This window comes from Pocillopora verrucosa, chromosome 11 (assembly GCF_036669915.1).
Source record: "Pocillopora verrucosa isolate sample1 chromosome 11, ASM3666991v2, whole genome shotgun sequence".
Taxonomy (NCBI): domain Eukaryota; kingdom Metazoa; phylum Cnidaria; class Anthozoa; order Scleractinia; family Pocilloporidae; genus Pocillopora; species Pocillopora verrucosa.
Genome location: NC_089322.1, coordinates 16603428 through 16619756, shown reverse-complemented (window position 1 = coordinate 16619756; position 16329 = coordinate 16603428). Strand labels below are relative to the sequence as shown.

At 43.0% G+C, this 16329-nt stretch overlaps 1 protein-coding gene across 1 annotated transcript; it reads left to right on the top strand.

The window, feature by feature from the left end:
* Positions 1-562: 562 nt before the first annotated feature.
* Positions 563-8001, top strand: LOC131773603 (uncharacterized). The gene is made up of 2 exons (XM_066174479.1): positions 563-866; positions 968-8001. The coding sequence occupies exon 2, from the start codon at positions 1141-1143 to the stop codon at positions 7447-7449; it is 6309 nt and encodes a 2102-aa protein (XP_066030576.1). The 5' UTR covers positions 563-866; positions 968-1140; the 3' UTR covers positions 7450-8001.
* Positions 8002-16329: the final 8328 nt, after the last annotated feature.

Below are 16329 nucleotides of genomic sequence, written 5' to 3'. Positions count from 1 at the left end.
CTTATAAACAGCAGGCAGCCTGTAAAACAATCCCATTAACGTTTTACTCTCCATACCCTTAGTGAGATATTTTGGCCCTCCCCCCTCTACCCACAAAGGTGGAGCACAGTCCCTCTTGGTCTTCCGACTTGCATAGACTGGGGCCAAGAGAAGATGGGAAGAAGGAACCTGGAACTGTTTTTAAAGAGTATCAAAAAACATGATTACAAAAATAACTTTCATCAATGATACCTCTTCTGAGTAATCGTCACTGTCATTACTTTCTTGCACAAATTCACTTTCACCATCTTCACTTTCACTATCACTAAATTGAAACCAAAAAAAATTTCAAACCAAATTCTAACCCTTTAACTCCCATGAGTGACCAAGACAAAATTTCTCTTTACAATATCAATACAATATCAACCAGGAAGTGATGAGAATAAAGAAAAATATCAATTTGGGGATAATTAGTTGATTCAATGCTTAATTCTCTGAACTAACATTATAAGTATTGTATGGTTGACAATAAGGAGAATTACATACTTGATCTGGGAGTTAAGGGGTTAAATAAAGATGTGACGAACGTTCAGCAAGCGAACTGAACTGAAATGAACTGAACTGTTTTGTTTTGCGTGATTATTTACTATCGTTTAAATTCTATTATCGTTTCATTGTTCATTCTTTTAATCATTTATCAGAGCGTATTTGATCGTGTTATTAGCCGCCTATCACGTTTAAAGCCTGTTGCTTACATAATCTCGGTAGTATCACATATCGGAGTATCGGAGTAAGTTGTCGGAGTATATCTATCTAGAGTTTCTTTCGGAGTAACTGGAGTCACTTTCCCACGGAGTTTCTTTTACCTTTTTTACGCAGGATCAAACGTGAGTTTCCCTTGTAAATTTAATCCCCTTTTTTATCGTTACATTCATTTGTAATTTCCATAGAATCATTTCTGATTACGCAATCATAAATTTCCTTTTAGTTTTCACCGCATTGTAACACGTCGTACTCAATAAAAACTGGAATGAGACGGATGTGTATATGTGGTTGACACTCAACGTAATCCCAACACTTGGGTACGCGACAGTGAAAAGTTTGTCCGACGTAAAAAGGTAAGCCGTAACTAGTTTAACGCGGAGCCTGAGCGTATCAACAATGGCATGCCGAAGCGACGTTCCGCCGAATACCAGCGAAACCAAGGAGTCCGGAGCTAGGAAGAAAAGAACAGTAAAACCTACGCCAAAGGCTCTACAAAACGCCATAGATAGTAAACGTAAAGAATTAAGTAAATCACGTAAAGAGCTCCTGAGGGTTATGCAATCGGTAGAGCAAAGTGCTAGTCATGAAAGTGAAATCGGAACCGCAGCGCGCGACCTCGCGACAGCGTCCGAAAATTTCGGAAGAATGATGAAAGAATTGCTTGACCTGTACGATCAAGACTTGTATGGGGACTACACGAAAGAGACCCAGCTTGTGGAGGAAAACGAAACTTTAAAACGCGCCCTCCTCCTTGTCGAAAAGACAAAAAATAGATTAAGTAAGTCGAGCAAATATTTGGAGACACGATCCGTCGCTAGTCGTTCATCTCGCCTTTCATCTGCCTCAAAATCTAGCAGCACGATGGCTAGGCTACAGGCGCTGGCCGACGCTAAAGCAGCCAGAGAAGAAGCCCAGTACGCTCGACTCATAGCGCAAAAGGAACTCGAGCGAAGGACGCGCGACGCTGAAGCGGAACGAACTCGTCAACAGGAAATCGCACAGTTTGAGTCCGAGATGGCGATCTTAAGTGCAGATAAAAAGGCCGCGATAGCAAACGCTAAGCTCGAGGTTTTCGAAGACGCCCGCCGATTGGAGGAAAATTTGGAAAGAGAGTCACAATTACGGGACTTCGAAGTCCCCGAAATTAAAATGGAGCATCGCACATCGCAATGGGTGTACTCTTCTCCCACGCTTAGCCCTCCACGCGCGGAAAATGCAACGCGTTACGAGCGTGAACACGATCCGCGAGACACAACGGAGCCAACAAAACCACTATCACCGGCCGCCCCGAAATTTGAGTCCTTAAAAAAAATGTCTCAGCAGCCAAAACCTCCCGACCCAAACCCAGATCCACCAAGCCAGAATTCTACTAACGAAGATCGCAGAACGCATCAAAACACGGCCTTCAATCGCCGACCGCTGATGACTTCGACACCTTTCCGAGACGTCACCGGAAGCCAGCTAATCGACTCTCTCACTGCAGTGAATCAACAGATAGTCGCAGGCCTGGCTAGGCAAAACCTCCCAAAGTGCCAACCTGATGTGTTCTCTGGAGATCCTTCTCTCTTTCACCCTTGGAAGAGTGCCTTCAAAGCCATGCTGATAGACACCGATGTGTCCCCGATCCAGGAGATAAATTATTTGAGGAGTTTCACCAGCGGACCCCCACAGCGCCTGGTCGACAATTACAGAAAGCGGCAAATGCGCGATCCCGTCGCGTTGCTAAGAGATTTATGGGCGGAACTCGAGAAACGCTTTGGCAGCGCAGCAGTGATCGCCAACGCACTTCTGGAACGCCTGCGAAGTACAGCGACATTCAGCGAACACGAGCACGTCAAACTGCAGCAGTTTGCAGATCTCTGCGCGGACATCGAAAGTCAAGTGACATTTCTCCCAGGACTCGAATGCCTTGACTACCCGAGCGCTATTCAACCCATAGCTGAGAAGCTACCGAAATCCATCCGCGCTAAATGGGAGAAGGAGATCTCGAACTATTCCGACAGCCATCGAGGGATGTACCCCCCTTTCTCAAGATTCTCCAAGACCGTCCAGGAGCAAGCTAAGATTAAGAACAACCCCAATGTCCTCGCTGGTAAAGAAACGATCCCTTCCCAAATTCCCCCGCAGAGACAGCGCGGAGGAAGAGACAATAGATCGTTGAAAACAGAAGTCCGGCCCCCAGCTGGAAACAAAGTAGCACCAGGAAAAAGCAAGATGAAGAGCAAACATTGCCCCTATCACGAGAGCGGTGCGCACGACCTGTCAGAGTGCGTTGCCTTCGCGGCGAAATCCCTGGAAGAGCGCACACAGTGGATAATGAACGCTCGCCTGTGCCTTCGCTGTCTCAGCAACGCCCATATCGCGAGTGAGTGCGACACACCCATACAGTGCACCATCTGCGGGGACAGGCGCCACAGCGCCTTACTACACAAGGACAGGCGGCCAACCCCCAGACCGGAGAACGGAGCTGTGAACCCCAAATGCACTACACTCTGCGAACCAACAGGAGGACTATCCTGTAGCAAGACTCTGCTAGTCGATATCTTCAACAAGCGCACCCCCCACATCACGAAGCGCATCTACGCAATAGTTGATGAACAGAGCAACAGCTCCCTCATCACCAGTGAACTAGCGGATGACTTAGGAGCAAGCGGTCCGTTAGAGAAGTACTTCCTGTCCACGTGCAGCGGCGACCGGGAAGAGAAATACGGGCGGCGATTGACAGGCGTCGCCGTACGTTCCACAAACGGAGCAGAGTTCACCCTACCTACCCTCACGGAGTGCGACAACATCCCCCAGGACAAGCGTGAGATCCCGACATCAGCTATGGCGAGGAGGTTCCCGCACCTATCGCTCATAGCGAACGAGATACCTCCGTTGGATGACACCGCTGACGTTCACCTGCTTATCGGCCGCGATGCACCAGAGCTACTTAAAGTGAGGGAATCAAGAAATGGCCCCAGTGGAGCCCCCTGGGCACAACGTCTAGCCCTCGGCTGGACCATCAGTGGCCAGCTCTGTCTCGACTTCCCCAGTGGTCCAGCCCACGTTCTTACCCGCCTGACCAGTCTGTCCACCGACACTCGGAGAAGGCGAGAAGGTGAAGGCAAATGCTATGAATTGGTCCCCTGCCCGAATCAATTCAAAGTCACGGATCCCCCCTTGGAGCGCGCCGCCGATGGCGTCTTCAAAACCACACGGCATGACAACGAGCCCAGCCTCTCCCTTGAGGACCGCACCTTCCTGGAGATCATGGACAAGGGCATACACAAGAACGCAAGCGGTAACTGGGAAATGCCCCTCCCTTTCCGCGACGAGCACCAGTCCATGCCGAACAACCGCGCCCAAGCCATGCGGCGCCTGCAAGGGCTCTTGAAGATGTTTATCAGAAAACCGGAGATGAAAACGGACTACTTGGAGTTCATGGGGAAGATAATCGAGAAAGGCCACGCCTCTCCCGTCCCGCGCGATGAAGTACCGCCTTCCGCTGGCCGTTTCTGGTACCTACCGCACTTCGCGACGTACCACAACACAAAGCGCACCATTCGCGTCGTGTTTGACTCGAGTTGCGAATTTCAAGGAGTCTCGCTGAACAAAGCGCTTCTACCAGGGCCAGACTTGATGAACAACCTCATCGGTGTTCTAATACGCTTCCGAAAGGAGAATGTTGCCGTGATGTGCGACGTGGAGCAAATGTTCCATTCGTTCCATGTCGACCCTAAACACAGAGACTTCCTTCGTTTCCTTTGGTTCGAAGGAAACGACCCGACAAAACCCGTCACGGAGTACCGCATGAACGTTCACCTGTTCGGCAATGGACCGAGCCCCGCAGTCGCCACGTACGGACTCCGCCGAACAGCGGTAGATGGCGAGGAGGAGAATGGAGAAGAGACTAAGAATTTCATATGCCGCAACTTTTATGTAGATGACGGCTTAGCTTCGCTGCCAACCGCTGGACGCGCGATAAAACTGGTGAAAGGCGCGCAAGCCACCCTGGCCACCGCCAAGTTACGACTGCACAAAGTTGTTTCTAACTCCGTTGAAGTCATGGAAGCGTTCCCAACCGAAGATCGAGGTAAAGATGTGCGTGACTTAGACCTGCGCTGTGACAGTCTACCAGCACTACGGTCACTTGGAGTTTTCTGGGACCTAGAGACAGACACCTTCACCTTTGAAGTGTCCCTGCCAGAAAAACCGTTTACTAGAAGAGGAGTTTTGTCTATTGTCAATTCTGTATACGACCCGCTCGGTTTCGCAGCACCCGTCATGCTCGAGGGGAGAAAGATACTTCAGCAGCTGGTACTTATGGGAGAACGGAGAGCTGAGAACAAAACCCCCTTAGCTTGGGACGACCCCCTTCCCACTGTTATGATGAACAGATGGACGCGTTGGAGAGACTCTCTCGTCGAACTCCAGCACCTGTCCGTTCCCCGCTGCTACCACCCAAGAGAATTCGGGACAGTAACCAGAGCCGAACTGCATGCCTTCTCAGATGCTAGTCAGGATGCCATAGGAGTCGCTGTCTACCTCCGCCAGCTGAACGAAGCGAACGAGATCTCGACATCACTTGTCTACGGCCAAGCAAAAGTTGCCCCCGTTACCCCTACCAGCATACCACGACTGGAACTGTGCGGAGCAGTGCTAGCAGTCCAAGCAGCTCAAAGAGTCCTTAAAGAAATCGACATGAAGATCACTGAGGTGATATACTACACCGATTCAAAGGTAGTACTCGGCTACATCGCGAATGAAAGCCGCCGATTCTACGTTTACGTGGCCAACCGAGTACAGCTAATCAGGAGTCTGTCTACCCCGGAGCAGTGGAGATACGTGGAGAGTGAGCAGAACCCCGCAGACTTGGCCACTCGCGGAGTCCCCCCCGACAAGCTGATGGAATCGAGCTGGCTCAAAAGCCCAGAATTCCTTAAGAAACCGGAGAGCACCCCTCAAACAGATGAAATGTTCACCCTCAGCACCAACGATCCCGAGGTTCGCAAAGGAGTGCTCAGCACTAAAGTCACCACTGATAAAGCCAAAGGGAAAGGCCTTGGAGCACCAAGATTCAAGAGATTCTCTTCCCTTAAGTCTCTGCAGCAAGCGGTCGCCAGGCTTATTGTAGTGGTCGGAGAGTTCAAACGCCGTAGAGAACCCAAAACAGGAAGTGTTCATCCCAGAAACGAACCGCTCAAGGTGTCAGACAAACTCAGACCCTCGACAGTGATTCGGATCCTGCGAACAGGGAGCAGACCCCCGACAGTTGAAGAACGAGATCAAGCCCTACGAGTCATAATCAGTACCACACAGAGAGAAGCATTCGGCGAATTGTTGCAAGATGCCAGAACGGAACCCGAGCTACCCAGAGAAACACAGCGAAGCGTAAAGAAATCCCTCAAAGGTTCACGGCTGTATCACCTCGACCCGTTTCTTGACGCCTACGGGATCCTGCGAGTAGGGGGTAGATTAAGGAGAGCAGAGATGGAGTATGGGGAGAAACACCCAGTTGTGTTACCGAAGAATCACCATGCGTCGCAGTTGGTTGCAAAGCATTACCACGCCCAAGTACACCACCAAGGGCGACTGATTACAGGAGGAGCCATTCGTCAAGCAGGATTCTGGCTCATCGGGGGCCACGATACAGTGACCAAAGTCATCAGTGCCTGCGTTCCCTGCAAGAAGCTAAGAGGACCACCGTTAGAGCAGCGCATGGCAGACTTACCACGAGATAGAACTGAGGTCTGTCCTCCCTTCACGAACGTCGGCTTCGATGTGTTCGGCCCCTGGATGGTGCAAACACGCAAAACCAGAGGAGGAGCTGCAAATGCTAAACGCTGGGGTCTGGTGTTCACGTGCCTTAGCAGTAGGGCCATACACATAGAGGTCCTGGAAGCGATGGATACCAGTGCCTTTATCTGCGCACTAAGAAGATTCTTCGCACTGCGAGGCCATGCCAAGCTTCTCAGGTGCGACCGAGGCACCAACTTCGTCGGAGCAAAAACAGAGCTCAAAGATGCATCGTCGGAGCTCAACGAGGAGAAAGTGAAGAAATTTGTAACGGAGAGCGGATGCGAATGGGAGCTCAACCCTCCCCACGCATCACACTTTGGCGGAGTCTGGGAAAGGCAAATCAACACCATCAGACGAGTACTGGACGCCATGTTCGCTGAACTGGGCAGGACTCAGCTGACACACGAGTTACTTATCACGCTGATGGCTGAGGTAGTCGCGATCGTCAACGCAAGACCGATAACTGCACTACCATCTGATCCTGACGATCCACGACCCCTGTCCCCTGCGATGCTGCTGACGATGAAGACGCGTCCAGCAGGACCGTCCCCAGGTCAGTTCACACAGCCTGACCTCTATGTACGCCGTCGCTGGAGGCGAGTACAGTACCTTGCCGACCAATTTTGGACAAGGTGGCGTCGCGAGTACTTGCAGAGTTTACAGCGCAGACCAAAGTGGACGACGACTCGGAGAAATCTACGCGTAGGAGACATCGTTCTCTTGCGAGACGACGCCCAACGCCGCAACAACTGGCCACTGGGACGAGTAACGGAAGCGATAGAGAGTGAGGACGGGAGAGTCAGGAAAGCCAACGTTGAAATCGCCAGAGACGGAGAAAAGAAGGTCTACTTACGGCCTATAAAAGAACTCACCCTGTTGCTGCCAAACAACGGAACAGACGATGCAGATCCTAGCCCAGCATAGACCATGTGTACCAAGTAGCAAGGATTAACCTCGTAATCCTTGGGCGAGGAGTGTGACGAACGTTCAGCAAGCGAACTGAACTGAAATGAACTGAACTGTTTTGTTTTGCGTGATTATTTACTATCGTTTAAATTCTATTATCGTTTCATTGTTCATTCTTTTAATCATTTATCAGAGCGTATTTGATCGTGTTATTAGCCGCCTATCACGTTTAAAGCCTGTTGCTTACATAATCTCGGTAGTATCACATATCGGAGTAAGTTGTCGGAGTATATCTATCTAGAGTTTCTTTCGGAGTAACTGGAGTCACTTTCCCACGGAGTTTCTTTTACCTTTTTTACGCAGGATCAAACGTGAGTTTCCCTTGTAAATTTAATCCCCTTTTTTATCGTTACATTCATTTGTAATTTCCATAGAATCATTTCTGATTACGCAATCATAAATTTCCTTTTAGTTTTCACCGCATTGTAACACGTCGTACTCAATAAAAACTGGAATGAGACGGATGTGTATATGTGGTTGACACTCAACGTAATCCCAACACTTGGGTACGCGACAAAAGAAATATATGATACAATCTTTACATTTAGTCAAAAAGTTTCCTTGACAAAAAAAAACAACCAGCCCTGACCTGGTTGATGAAACAGGCACAACTTTCTTCCCATTTTTCTTTTTGGCTTCTTTGCTCATCTCCTACAAACCAAAGTGAAATGACATAAAAAAAGTAATACTGGTACACAGAGTTCACAAAGTTCACAAAGAATCTTACATTCACAAATATCACTTGTCTGAAAATACCACACAAGTGAATAGTGCATTTCATGTGCGCTGATTCATTTGTTGAGAAGCAATCAGCAAGTACTATTCACTGCCAAGCAGGCAAAGAGACAAAATCAACTTTTAACCCTTTTTCATTATAATATTGACAGAAATAAACTACTCTTTTTGGTTTCTGAAAAAATATATTCACTTCAGTGTTGGTGAATAGTGGTGGATATTAATGGGGCCACAGAGTGGCAAGGTAAATATCCACCATTGTTCACCTCCACTGAGGTGAAATATATTGTTAACTATTTGTTCTAATTTTGTTAGAAAGAGAAGAAAAATGCTATGTGAAAAATATGTTCAGTTCACGAGAATTTGTTAATTAAAAGATCTAATACAAAACTTAACTGCAAAAGCAAAAGTTGAAGGTTTTTGTTTCAAATCACCTGAATTTTTAGCTGCCTTTCTTCAAGTTCCTCTGGAGAAAGAACTCCTTCTGCTACTTTGTTTATTGTATTGTCTAGCACCTGGAAGGTCAAACAGAAAGCTTAACACTTATCAATTATCATTACAATTAAATTCTTGTCTATGATATGCAAAATACAGGGCATGTCACAGAAATGAAAAAAAAAATGGTTTACTATCATTACAATTAAACTCTTGTCTCCAATATGCAAAACACAGGGCATGTCACAGAAGTGAAAATAAAAAATTGTTTACATGTGAATAAGAATTGAGTCATTGAGTAAGTTTACAGAGCAGTTCACAGATGAGAGTACAAAAATATGCATGTTAAACTTGCAGAGAATGCATCTAGACCAAACACAGACTGGTCTTGACAGACAAGGAAATGCATCTCAAGTACAGTGTTTAAAATCCACCCCTATTCTACGATGCTACAATCTGACAAAACATGACCCTTAGATAACATGAGAATGTCTTATAGAATACAATTCACCTTAACTTTCACTAACTGCGCAAGCAAAATTGAAGAGGTGGAGAGAAAAAAAAAGCCTTAAATGACTTGTGATGAACTAAAAGATTTTCCTTCCACATTGTTCTGTATTACGTTACAAAAAAGAAAGAAGTGTTCCATAAAAAATAACCTTAAGGCTCTTTTCTAATCACCCCTCCAACTGATAACCCTTAGAACCATAAGAGTAACAAGCATCTAATTTCCTCTTACAATATCATCCCTGAATCACACATTAAGGTCATGAAAATACAGGAAATAATCACTGACTAAAGAAGCCCTTCCGATTGTTCAACAATTTCTCCTTGTCAGCACTTTAGGAAATGTAGAGCAAACAGTATGGAGAATATGCATACTGATGTTAGGGTGTAAAGGATTCACTCACCTTCACTGGTACAGCAGACTTGAGTTGAGCGTTTGCTCTACAGTTTGGACAGTCTTTTGAATGACTAAGTAGAAAACAAGAAAAATAACTTCAATACTTTTTGCTCCATTGACATGTCATTTTATTCTTAGCACTCTTTCAATTATATAAATCAATACAATCACATTAGTGAATGAAACTGAAATAAAATTCTCAAATGTGATTAGTTAGCAGCTCAATTTAAGAACCAATAGGATAGAGTCCACACATTATGCCTTTGCAATTGAAGATTACACATCAATTGTATGAAGGTTCTTTTCTTTGCAAAAACAAGTGAACTAATAAGTTTTTATGAAATAATGACTCTGTTTGACCTATGACTATTTTGTTATTTCTGAATCAAAACATTCTACTATTGTGCGTGGTTGAATAATGTGCTGTCAAATCATTTCAAATGACCAAACAGATTTACCTTAAACCTTTACACCCTTACATCACTGTGCATATTCTCCATACTGTTCTCTATACATTCCCAAAGGTGCTGACAAGGAGAATTTGTTTCACAATCAAATACTTCTTAAGTTGCTGGTTGTTTCCTTATTCTCACAACTTTAATGTGTGATTTAAGGGTGATATTGTCAGGAGAAATTAGATGCTAATCACCCTTAGGGGTTAAAAGATTACAGGTTAAGATGACTTTAGAACTAAAAAAATGCTCTGTGATATGTCTTACCAAAGCCAGTCCCTGATACAACCAAAACAGAAAGTGTGTGAGCAAGGCAAAGTGTGCGCCAATACTATCAGTTCACGACAGATACAACAAAGTAGCTCCTCATTTAAATCTTTCAAGCACTTCTTTGATCTGCTTTCATCTACTAAATGAAATAAAAATTTAACATGAGTCCTGGCTATGTAACCATTAATGCAATTGATAATAATTTTCTCCCAGACTTCAGTTGGAGGAATACTTGCAATTTTGATGGAGAATATACAAAGTCATGTAGCATTAAATCGAAAGAGAGAGGAGTATCACTGGGTACCAGATAATTTTCAGGGAAGCCTGATGAAATGCTGGGGGGGTAACCTTGTGATGAGCTGATATCCCATCTAGGGGGGGAGTGGTGAAACTCCTAGTTGCTTCATGCTAAGGAAGCCAGAATAATCCCCCACTAGTTGGGTCACTTTGCTTGCAAACAGACTTTATTTACTCTTTTTTATCAAAAGTGGCATTAAGGGCTTTTTTCTTCACATCCCTACAATAGACAGATGCCTTCAGTGGAGAGTTGCATCCTACATTTGTAACATTACATAAGATAAAGTTCAGTTTAATTCACTTCTTGGAGTTAAATGTACCTTCACTGATGTTTACTTCTTCCTGTGGATCAGCTTTTTGATCAACTTCAAAAACCTGGGATCGGAAAATAATATTAATGGTTTTGATACATGCCACAGAACACAATGTATAAATGATACCCTGAGAAATTGATAATCCTGATAAAATGTAAAATTCATCTCTTTTAACTCTTGGATTTTCAGAAGTGATTAAGTCTGTAACTTAATAATGTTCATATGCTACCCGGTAAATATTAGAATACATGGTACTAAAACTTATCCATAGAAGTTGCTTTCTTGATCTAATTATTTAAACAAGGTTTAGCCATTATTTCACAAGACCTCATCCTAAATAATCTTCAATTTAGCTAGAACTTTCATCTGAGCATTTGTTTTTGTGAACATTGTCAAGAGGACCAAAAGCTGACAGTAGATGGAGATGACAATTTAATAAAATCAACAACCCTGTTATAGAGAAAGCCTTGAATCCACTGAATGTGTAAAACCATGGTTTGGGTTAGATCTCTGAAAATAACCTGTCCTTAGGGTCATAACCCTATTTATTGTTTTTTTAGAGGGCACGGTAACGAATCTTACAATCTGATTGGTTCTTTACCCGGTCAGTATTTTCCTATCTCTGCCCACGGGCCACGGTAACGCTTTCGTGAGTCGCCGAGTACATCACAACTTTCGTTGTCATTTTTCATAAATATACCTCGTTTTCCGGCTGGGCAGTATTTTTAAGCAAACACGTCGGTCACTACCTCAAGCCGATAAATAACTTATGAATCCTCTCTTTTCTCTCTATCAAATCACTTTGGTTGACAGAAAAATATTGGTTTCAGACTGAATTTGTATAAACAATAGTGTCATTACGTTGGTTGACAAGCGGCCTAAAAACCTTCTGCAATTAATTTTAATCGTTCACAAAAAGTACCCAGAAAGTTGGAACGTGAGGTATTTGGTTACAGTTAAACTGAACGATGGAACTTTCATTCATTTAATATCTGAATTTTCTCGAGCAATTTGTTCATAGTGAAAGAGCGAGCGAAGTTTTAATTTAAGTTCTACAACAAATATACGCTCCTGGTGAGTCTTTCCAATTCCGTTCAATTTGGACATTTGTACCTTAAATTGCACAACAGAAATTGAAGGAATTTTTTGAGAAAAGGCCGCATTACATTCCCTTGTGTCTCGTTGGAGTGTGCCGTTCGAATTTAGTTTTTGTGAAGGAAAGATCAGAGTTAAACACGCCATTACAGCAAACAAACGAGCAAACTCTCACAACTTCAAAATAAAAAGATTGAATTTACTCACAATTAATTTCCTCGCCGTTTACTTAATGAACAGAGGTACATCTTCGTACATGAATGAATCGTCGATGAGAGTGAATAATAGTTTCCGTTAGATCATTAACCGATTTTGAAGAAAACATTGTCGTGACAGTCCTTGCCAAACTAGTTCTGTTGGTTTTCAAATGTTCCTTCGCTTTTTTTTTTCTTGCACGCTGTCAGATTGTGACAGATACTTGTAAAAATAATGTTTCAAAGTTTGTTTGGAAGCCTTTTAAATCACCTTTATCGTTACGGAAATGAAAATGTTTCGCTAAGGCATCTCTCTTAAATTTGCATCACCTCTATTTAACTACCATTTACCCACTCAAAAATTTTTCAGTTTATGGAAGATCTTGCCGTATTTACGGCCATAAATCATTCGGGTTCTTTCGGAAAGAATTTCGTCAAGTTTAAAAACAATAAATATGTTATTTACCGGCTAAGGGTCGGTCCGTATGGTGAAAAACTGTGACCGAGGTCTTGAAAATGCTGCCAAGTATTTTCAAGACCTCGGTCACAGTTTTTCACCATACGGACCTCCCAGCCGGCAAATAACATATATAAATTTAATTTCAGTGGTAAAGATATAAGGTAAATTTGTTTTCTCTTTGCATTTTCTTTAAAAATGATATAAAAAAATAGTAATTTGCCGCTTGATAATCATTAAATCAGAAGCCCAAGTTTATCTACCTGCTTATCGTCCATGCTGCCTTTAGTCTTCTTTTCACATGGAGAGCTGGAAATTACAAAAATATTAGAAGTTTGACAGGCCTATCAGCATTCAATAGGAAGTTCAGATTAGGTCTTGACACTTGGTCTTATTTGTAGCAGACTGGAACTTGATTTTAGGAACACATACAACAAAATGGTTATGTTAAGGAGGTGTAATGAGTGGGAACCTGTTTCTGGAAGATCCTGGTAACTTAAGAGGCCTGTACAGCTGTCTGTTTTCATTCAAGATGAAGGTTTCAAAAGTTGTGAAAATTATACAATACAACTATCAACAAAATATTAAAAATGAACTGGTTAGGGTGTCAGAATCTGCTTCTCTATTGGCTTTAAATATTGACTTTAAAATATGGTTTGGGGCCTGTTAAGTTACTGGGACAGTAATTTGAGAAACAGGCCCCCCAACTTAAGATATGAAGATGCCACTACACCTTTGGGGAAAATGTGTATTTGACCCTTGGAAGAAAGATGATAGTCTTCATGAATAATCACAAAATAATAAAAAACTGGGGTACGATCTTGATCCCGCTTAAGAGTTACAGACAAAATAGTATCTGCTATTTAGGAAGCGAAAGAGGTAAGAGGTTGTTGTAATTTCTATGATCTCAACCCACACCACCCCCTTGAAATTTTTTTCCAGAGTATTTATTTCTCTTTCTAGTACCCTACACTCCTTTTCTGGGTCAAGTGACCCTACTCTCCATCATTACTACCCCTACTTCTGAGTGTTATGTATCCATACCTCACTCCTTCACTTAGTGATGCGGGCTTTTTCCGTTTGCTTCGCCTTCGCACGCTTCCATCGCTTGTTCCTTCCCCAAGGGAGCCCACTTCTTCAGAATCATTCTGGCAGACCTCATTAAAAACATACACAAGCTCCGAATCGTAAGCTGACAAACTCTGTCCTTCTTTCGTTTTGACGCCAGCACCTCCTAAGACAACAACATCACCATCGCATAGGACAGCAGAGCTACGCTTTCTTTTGTTGACTAGCAGCCCGTTCAGTCCTTTACAATCAATTCTGAATTTTCCATTGCTGAAATGAATTTCAGCGTGAACACGACTGATCATTAAAGGAGATATCACACTGTCAATAACAACATCTGAATATTCATCACTGCGTCCGAGACGAGTGACAGTCGGTTTTAGCAAAATTTTTTCTGGTTGTAGAGATGGATCATAGCAATTCCCTTCGACCCTCTGCAGATGGAGCATTTTTCTCCTCTGTTTCAGTGTGCAAAAGCCTCTCATACCACTTCAAGATTCTTCTTGACTGTGTTCTTGAAGTACTCTCCAAGCGGCCATTTTAACAGTACGACATGATATTCGGAAATCGTTCGGACAAGATCGGACAAGCTCGGGTGTAACTTCTCGTTAGCAAAATCAGGAATAGGGAAAAGGATAAAGGATATGAGGAATGAATGTGAAAGTGATGTTTTGCTTTCTCGCGGATCTCTGTCACGCTCACATCGCTCGTAGGCTCGAAACACGCGAACTGCGTTGATCATCATGCAAAGTTTTGTACTTTTAATTGAATTTAGATGTTTCCGAACCCAGTCTGTTCGGACAGTGTATGCACAAAGTAGGGAATTTTTCCCCTTGATGCTGTCGTTGTGTGGCATCGTGAAAGTTTGAATATACAGCAAAGGTCGGTAATAATAGTTAATTAATTAATTAACTAATTAATTAATCTGATTGCGGTTCTTATATTGCCATAGTAACTTTATATGATATGTACACACAGATATAAAACACTGTATTCTTAAACTGGGTACCCAAAAGCCGTGCCCCCCGTTTCTAAGACTCGTGTTTTGTTGAAGGGAGGATGTTTTAAAATGGATATTGATCCGTGGTTGATATGTGTAAACTTTTCATTGGACCAAACTCTTTTGCTTCTTTCCCCCCGACATGGGTCCCTCTTCAACCCCTGGTATTCTCCTCAATGTGTGTTAGCATGATGGGGTCATTAACAGGAGTGCATCCCACCCCACCCGCAAGGCGCTTGGTTTTCTAAAATACTTCCCTGTTCAGAAATGTTTGCACACCAAACGTGTTAGCACATCCAGGTAGCCCACAATGAGCTCCAGTGTCATGCTCAGTTGTGGAGGAATATCTCTTCTTTCCAGGGGTGTGGTGAGGGGAGGCTGTGTAACTGGAATGCCTCCCAAACCATCAGCTTCCCCAGTCCTCCCTGTTACTTCATCTAATTTGCTCTGTCTCTGAAGAATGAAAATTTGCAAGACAACATCTTGGTTAACTTTGCTCTTCAACTAAACCAAGTGAGGTGGAAGGATTTCTCGTGAACTTCAACTCTTAGCTTTCATTTGATGCTATCTGGCAAAGTCATAGCCTACTTCATCCAATGGAGAGTTTTAAGTACAACAAAAAAGATCATTTACCTATTATTCACAGTGTTGCACAGTAATACACTTTTGCAAATCAAACAAGTTAATTTATTCACAATGCATTCAGTAAGATATTTGTTTTAACAGTGGTCAACGCTATACAAACCTAAAGGATAAGCACTGTTGAACAGTTCATGAATATGGTGAAAAATATCCTATAATATCAGTAATTCATTCGATCAATTTACATTTTTATAATACTTAAAGAAACTTATTCTTAAAAATTCATCCATGCATGAAAAACCTAAATAGAAATGCTACCTTCATGCATTCAAAACACTTCTCAGTCTTAAGATGATTTCTAATCACATTTTAGATGTAATTCCTCCAAAAGCAACTAAGTACTACGAAATTGTCAAATTGTTAACAGCTTAATCATGCAAGCCACTGTCCATGAGTGTTCATTAAAGAATTGGATGTAAAAGCATGCTCCATCTGACAAGTCAATTAATATTATCGAGCTCAACTATCAGTCTCCCAAAATATGCGCACGGAAGAGTCTACTTAAACCTGCTGAAAATATATAAAGTAAATAAGTAAAAATTATCAGCAACAATTAACACTACTCAGTACCACTGTACAGTTACTTAGCAGAAATGTATATTTTGCCTTTAAAATACTCCTATGTCTTTAAGCGGTTATAGAGCTTATTCTCGTTTGAAATTGATTTCATGCTTTATCAAAACTATATTCTTGCACGTGATTGGTTATTACCAGCCCAATTTGAACACCAATAGGACTGTGTATGCATTATGCTTGCGATTGGACAATTGAATAGAACAGTTGACATGTCATGCCGATGTAAGTAAACAGTTCTCATCATATGCACGCTCTGTTGATTTTTTTGTATTATCAAAAGAGGAGAAAAATTACTGAATACTGATTGGATAAGACAGAATGCATTTTTTCTTAAATCACTTGATGTTGATTGAGTCTTTTTGCTGTTGGTGGCAACCAGTTATTGATTGCAATTTAACT